This window comes from Etheostoma spectabile, unplaced genomic scaffold (assembly GCF_008692095.1).
Source record: "Etheostoma spectabile isolate EspeVRDwgs_2016 unplaced genomic scaffold, UIUC_Espe_1.0 scaffold00007515, whole genome shotgun sequence".
In the NCBI taxonomy this organism is placed as follows: domain Eukaryota; kingdom Metazoa; phylum Chordata; class Actinopteri; order Perciformes; family Percidae; genus Etheostoma; species Etheostoma spectabile.
This window is the reverse complement of record NW_022603497.1, coordinates 1,733-9,276: the sequence shown is the minus strand read 5'-3', so window position 1 is coordinate 9,276 and position 7,544 is coordinate 1,733. Positions and strand designations below refer to the sequence as shown.

The window sequence follows — 7,544 nt, the reverse complement described above, 5'->3', positions numbered from 1 at the left end:
GACTCCAGCTGCATGATTTCTCTCGACAGTTGGTAGATCACAGCCAACAATTTAAGTCCGATAGTCTCCATAGTTACATGTCTGCGACCGGAACAAGATTTCCTACATTTTGACCAATAATGAAGACTGCAGAGTTAAAACTGGAGGAGAAAGAGCAATTTGTTCGGGAAACTTCCAGATATCCGTACCGCAGCCCCTCACTCTGTCTCCCACTCTAGCTCTGAACATTCCGCCACATACACACACATTGGAAAATCTGAGACGCTCTGAAAACGGGACGAAACGTTAACTGTGATTTGGGAGAAACCGTGGTTGATATCTGAACGCCCATTCAGCCAAATAAACACCAAAGTCTTGTCTTCGGTTTAAACTTTTAATCATGTTCCTACGTTAAAGTATGGCAATGCAGCACGGTCCCAAAGAGGGGGCATTTTGAGCGATTTCCCAAACATTTCCCATTCATGTCTATGGGACATTTTTTGCCGTATTTTTGCCGATTTCGGTAAAACCACGCGGCAAATCTGGTTGAAACTACATAGCCCGCCATTCCCGATCAATACCCACATTTCGGTGTAATGTGTTGCGCGTGTTGGCAACGCTTTGGGACTAGTAGTGGGACAAAAAACAGGCGGAATAATAATAATAATAATAATAATAATAAGTATGGGCAATAATAGTCATTGTGCCGAGTGCTGCTATTGCAGCACCTCGGCACACTGAATAATAAGTATGGGCAATAATAATCATTGTGCCGATTGCTGCTTATGCAGCACATCGGCACACTGAATAATAATGAAAACTCCCTCTGTGTCTCTGAAGGAGAACGTGGAGCGGGAGGTGAAGGAGGCGGCTCGGCGGAGGCGGATGCTGCAGCTGGAGGAGCAGAAGAGACACTCGTGGGCCGGCGAGGAGGTTAGAGAACACACACACATACATTTATCCAGACAATGGAGAGTTATCTCAGGACGCTTTACACGTAGAACAGGTCTAGACCATATATATATATATATAGGCCCCGGCTTTTAGTCACAGTGAGACGTGACAGTGAGAAGGAGAAGAGAGATAAATTCCACATAAGTGTTATTATTTGGGCGTTTAACCCGTTTCTGATTTTGTTTCTGACTGTGTTTCTGATTGTGTTTCTGATTGTTTCCGATTGTGTTTCTGATTGTTTCTGACTGTGTTTCTGATTGTTTCTGATTGTTTCTGACTCTGTTCCTTGTGTTTCTGATTGTTTCTAACTGTGTTCCTTGTGTTTCTGATTGTTTCTAACTGTGTTCCTTGTGTTTCTGATTGTTTCTGACTGTGTTCCTTGTGTTTCTGATTGTTTCTGACTGTGTTTCTGATTGTTTCTGACTGTGTTCCTTGTGTTTCTGATTGTTTCTGACTGTGTTTCTGATTTTGTTTCTGATTGTGTTTCTTCTGTTTCTGATTGTGTTTCTGACTGTGTTCCTTGTGTTTCTGATTGTTTCTGACTGTGTTCCTTGTGTTTCTGATTGTTTCTGACTGTGTTTCTGATTTTGTTTCTGATTGTGTTTCTTCTGTTTCTGATTGTGTTTCTGATTGTTTCTGACTGTGTTCCTTGTGTTTCTGATTGTTTCTGACTGTGTTCCTTGTGTTTCTGATTGTTTCTGATTTTGTTTCTGATTTTGTTTCTGATTGTGTTTCTGATTGTGTTTCTGATTGTGTTTCTGATTGTGTTCCTTGTGCTCCTTATGTTTCTATCCCAGGTGGGCGTAGCATCCGGGCGGCGCTGCAGCAGCGAGACGGACATGTCGGCCGCCGCGTCTCACCGTGACGACGGCGGGTTGCCGGCGGAGCTCCTGAGCCCAAACTGCCGCACGCGACGCTCCCGAAACTCTCCGTTCAGCTCCGAATTCACGGCCGCTGACCGCGAGCTGAGCACGTTCCTGGGGATGGCGAGGCCCGACCCCACAGACGCTACGCCGGGCTTTCTGTCCGCCTCGCCCCAACGGAGACGTCCAGGACTCTCGGGAAGGGTCACGACACGCAGCTCCCCCCAAAACACGCCGCCCCAGGCGGTCCAGACCTCCTCCTCCTCGCCGCCCAAGACCCAAAACGCAAACCGTACAACCGCCACCTACCTCAGCGACGCTGCTACTCAGGATCAAGCCTTCAATCCCACAAATACAGTTCAGAATCAGCTTTATTTGCCAGGTATGAGGAGTTTAGCTTTGGATCATCATTGCTCACAATGTGTTTACACATACACACTAATATATACACACTAATATATACACACTAATATATATACACGCTACTATATACACGCTACTATATACGCGCTAATATATACACACTAATATATACACACTAATATATATACACGCTACTATATACGCGCTAATATATACTCACTAATATAAATGCGCTAATATATACGCGCTAATATATACACACTAATATCTAGTCACTAATATCTACATGCTACTATATACGCGCTAATATATACCGGCTAATATATACACGCTTATATAAACACACTAATACATAAGTGCTAATATATACGTGCTAATATGTACACACTTATCTATACACATGCTTATATATACACACTGATATATACACACTGATATATACTTGCTACTATATACACACTGATATAGACAAGCTAATATATACAAACTAGTATATACACAAAAATATATATACACTAATATATATACACTAATATATACTCACTAATATATCTACACTAATACCCAAAAGTATTACAATATGAACAGTATGAACAGCCCTGAAAACAGAGAATAATGATAAATAAATAATATTAAAAATAATAATAACAAGTGGAACCAGTAAACAGGTGCTGGTTAGAGTCAGTGTTTGGCGTTGCCCAGGATTGATGTGATTGGTCGATGTGTTTCAGTGACCTCTGGTTCAAACCATCCGTCCGACCACAACAACAACAACGCCGACGAGGGTCTTCCCGAAAATCTGTCGGGGTCAAAAGGGCGAACGGACCACGCCGATCGGGAGTGGATGGAAGGGAAACGCGTCGCTTGTACGACGCCGGGCTCCATGTTTGTAGTTCTAGAGAAACACACGCTGGTGCCTGAGCTGAAAGGGTTCGACGACGTCGCCGCGGTGACCGGCCGCAACGCCATTCCCCGCCGTGGATCTCCCCGGGACGACGCGGCGGCCGCAGATTTGGCAGAAGAAGAAGAGCGAGCGGACGTCAGGGCGCAGAACACGAAGGAATCTGAGCGGACACCTTCGTCTTTGTCACACAGCGACGAAGACGCGGGACCGGAGGATGAGGTCATCGTTTGGTGCGTGACGGGTGTGTGCGAGGCGGCCGGCGAGCTCACGCACGCCGACAACGCACACAAACACACACACGCACACACTAAGCAGGATCGGCGTAGGAGCGACAATCGGGCGGGAAACCAGCAAGCGTCTTCAGCATCGACCAATCGCACGCCTTCAGCACATCAGCCGGCCAATGAGAAGCCAGCGTCGGTGCCCATCAGCAGCCAACCGGTGGCCGTGTCCCGCTGCGACGACCCGTCGCATCCTGCCTCGTCCCCCGCTTGGCGCCCGGCGGAGCCCCCGTCGGCCAATGACGCGCCGGCTCTCACCTCGGAGGACGCTGCAGAGACGGCCAATCAGACGGAGGAAGCAGACGACGGAAGCAGAAACAAAACTGCTTCCTGTCTCACGACCAATGAGAACACAGGAGCGGTTTCTTCCACCAATGAAAAGGAAGAATCATCGACCAAAACATCCAATCATTCCTCTAAAACTCGACAAGCCGGGACGAAACCCGCCGCCGACGCTAACAAACGCAGGCCTGTCCGGACCCTCACCGGCACCGAGCACCAGGACATGAGGCGGGTCGTGCCCATCTACCGACCCAGCCGAGGTGCCTCGTTCCTGGGTAGACGCCCCGAGAAACCCCCCGGCCTCCCGCGGAGCTCCTCCACCGCTGCTGCTGCTGCCGCCGTCTGCAACCCAAGGTTGTTAATAATAGTTTAAGATTTTCAATTAGTTTTTTATTTCATTGTAGTTCAGTTTGTTTGTTTTAGTTTCAGTTTAGCGCAAAGATTTTAGATTTTTTGTTTTAGTTTGTTTTTAGGGTCCAATTGTTACATTTTTGTGGTATTTTTTAACCCTTTGCGTTGTCTTCACCTTTGGGACCCTCTCGTGTCCCTCGGGTCAAACTGACCCGGGACTTATTTGGGGTTTTAAAAACAATTCTGAAATAAAATTCTACTTCATAATCTATCAACAAATAGATATCTAATTTATCTCAATTTCCAACAGCTGAGATAACATCTATGTTTAGGGAATGCATCAGTCTCTACTAGAACACTATTAAAAATGGAAGTGGGGTTAGTTTTTTTTGTCATAATGTTATAATTCATGTTAAAAATCCACTATGGAAACAACATAAGTGTCATATCCAGAATAATGTTCTGAGTCAGGAATACATGTTTATCACAGGAAATAAGGAAAGGACGCTGATTTCAGGTAGAAAACATGGAACTTGGACCATTTTTCTTCTTGTAAAAATTTAAAATGGGTCAATTTGACTCAAATACCAGACAAGGTTTAAGGAGTCCCCCCCTGCTGGAGACCAGATAGAAAGCAGGTTTAAGGAGTCTCCCCCTGCTGGAGACCAGATAGAAAGCAGGTTTAAGGAGTCCCCCCCTGCTGGAGACCAGCTAGAAAGCAGGTTTAAGGAGTCTCCCCCTGCTGGAGACCAGATAGAAAGCAGGTTTAAGGAGTCCCCCCCTACTGGAGACCAGATAGAAAGCAGGTTTAAGGAGTCCCCCCTGCAGGAGACCAGATAGAAACCAGGTTTAAGGAGTCCCCCCTGCTGGAGACCAGATAGAAAGCAGGTTTAAGGAGTCCCCCCCTGCTGGAGACCAGATAGAAAGCAGGTTTAAGGAGTCTCCCCCTGCTGGAGACCAGATAGAAAGCAGGTTTAAGGAGTCTCCCCCTGCAGGAGACCAGATAGAAAGCAGGTTTAAGGAGTCTCCCCCTGCTGGAGACCAGATAGAAAGCAGGTTTAAGGAGTCTCCCCCTGCTGGAGACCAGATAGAAAGCAGGTTTAAGGAGTCCCCCCTGCTGGAGACCAGATAGAAAGCAGGTTTAAGGAGTCCCCCCTGCAGGAGACCAGATAGAAAACAGGTTTAAGGAGTCCCCCCTGCTGGAGACCAGATAGAAAGCAGGTTTAAGGAGTCCCCCCCTGCTGGAGGTCAGATAGAAAGCAGGTTTAAGGAGTCCCCCCCTGCTGGAGACCAGATAGAAAGCAGGTTTAAGGAGTCCCCCCCTGCAAGAGACCAGATAGAAAGCAGGTTTAAGGAGTCCCCCCCTGCAGGAGACCAGATAGAAACCAGGTTTAAGGAGTCCCCCCTGCTGGAGACCAGATAGAAAGCAGGTTTAAGGAGTCCCCCCCTGCTGGAGACCAGATAGAAAGCAGGTTTAAGGAGTCCCCCCCTGCTGGAGACCAGATAGAAAGCAGGTTTAAGGAGTCCCCCCCTGCAGGAGACCAGATAGAAAGCAGGTTTAAGGCACTTCCTCATTTGCAGAACTTCGTCGAACCGGATTCTCTGTCCATTAATATTTACAGTCTATGGTTTGGGTGTGAAAATGCTCTCAGCTTGTTTTTGTTTTAATTCCTATAACAACAACAACAACAACAACAACTCTGTTTCAGCCTCAACTCTGCGTCCCTCCGTCGAGTCGAGAGGCCGTCGACCGCTCCGTCGTCACGCCGCTCCAGCTTCCAGAGGACGCCGGACGCCAAGGACTCAACGGACCAGAGGGTTTCAGCCCAGGACCAGAAGGCTTCAGCCCGGGACCAGAACCAGCAGGACCTGCAGAGGAAACCCTCCATCAGAAGACCCTCGGTGCAACCCAGACCGCCGCCGGAGGAGAAGACCTGCCGCTCCACGCTGCGGCTGCTCTCCCAAGATGGCGGCACGTCACCTTCCTCGCTCCGAGGCTTCGCCCGGAGCACCGCCTCCTCTTTTTTCAGACAGACCCGCGCCCCCCATCCTCCACCTCTCTCACCACGCCCCGGCTCAGACTCCTCCTCCAAATCCTCCCCCCCCCGCGTCGTCACCTCCTCGCCTCTCACCCGGTCGAGCTCTCTGAGGGAGCGGAGGGCTGCCGCCGCCTCCAGACCGCCAGACCTCAACCTGTCCTCGTCTTCCTCATTGCTGGGGGGGTCTCGGGGCGTCGGGGCGAGTCCTCGCCGCGTCCCGCCCGTCGCCCCCCCTGGTGGCCGTTGCCGGGATGACAGGTCGTCCAGGCCGAGCTGGAGATGACGGGGGAAAGACGGGAAAGCGGTTCCGTTTTAATAAGATGTGTATTTATTAGAGCTGCACATATAAGTGGATAAGTTGTCGACTATTAAATTAATCGCCAACTAATTTGACAAAACCGATTTAATCGGTTTGAGTCATTTTTTTATTAATAAAAAAGAAGGTACGATTGTCTGATGTCATCACGTTAATAACCCTTGTGTTGTCTTCCCGTCGACCGTCATCTTTTTGTGCTTTTTTTTTAATGTTTCTGCTGTTTTGTTCTACACTTTTTTAATTTTTTTTTTAAAATTCACAGCCAACAAACCTAATTTTTACGACATTTCCCAACAAACAATTAATTTCTCATTTTTTTCTCAGCACTTATGGTCTCTCTCTTTTTTTTTTTGTCACTTTTTCCGAGGCTTTGGTCACTTTTTTTTTTTTAAATGCCATACAATTCAATAAAACCAAAATTCAATTCACTGAAAGTAATCATAAATCTTTACCTGAATAACAGTTATCCATGTTATTTTTAGGCAATATTGTTGAAAGAAAGCCAAGTTCCTGATATTAAAAATTAAAAAAAAAAACGGGTCAAATTTGACCCGAGGACAACACAAGGGTTAAATGTGAATATCTTCTAGTTTCTTCTCTCTGTGACAGTAGACTGAATATCTTTGAGTTGTGGACAAAACGAGACGTTTGATCAGATAAACCGATGGGATTGGTGCAGCTCGCCTCTGGCCCCGCCTACATCGGATACAGCGATGTGATTGGTGCAGCTCGGGTACAAGGGCATAGTTAATGAGCAGCATTACTCGATGCCGGAGCAACTCCAGGGTTTGGAGATATTTAACGTGTCTGAGTCACTGGGAGAAGTCTGCAGTGCCAAGGTTGTTCATACGAGGATATGTGAATGTTTATATGTCTTTATTTATATATGTCGGAAGTTCATATATATATATATATACATATTACATATATATATGTATGTATGTATGTATGTATGTATGTATGTATGTATATATATGTATATATATGTAAATGTATGTGTGTATGTGTGTATATGAACTTTTAACTAAATAACGGGGAGACTCCGTAATATTCATTTCTTTTATTTATTTTATTAAATATTAGATTATTTTGTCAGCTTTAATCCTCTGTACTTTATTACTTAAACATGATAATTATTTGGGTTTGAGTTCATAAAATAATAAATAATAAATACGTTGTCCTATATCAATGTTCTTTTTAATTCCCCAAAAT

General features: G+C 46.2%; 1 protein-coding gene across 1 annotated transcript; it reads left to right on the top strand.

Moving 5' to 3' along the window:
* Positions 1 to 791: 791 nt before the first annotated feature.
* Positions 792 to 7,248, top strand: LOC116678474 (serine/arginine repetitive matrix protein 1-like). Its single transcript, XM_032508388.1, has 4 exons — positions 792 to 912; positions 1,731 to 2,178; positions 2,891 to 3,980; positions 5,687 to 7,248. Exons 1-4 carry the CDS (start codon positions 793 to 795, stop codon positions 6,297 to 6,299), a joined length of 2,271 nt encoding a protein of 756 aa, XP_032364279.1. The 5' UTR covers position 792; the 3' UTR covers positions 6,300 to 7,248.
* Positions 7,249 to 7,544: the final 296 nt, after the last annotated feature.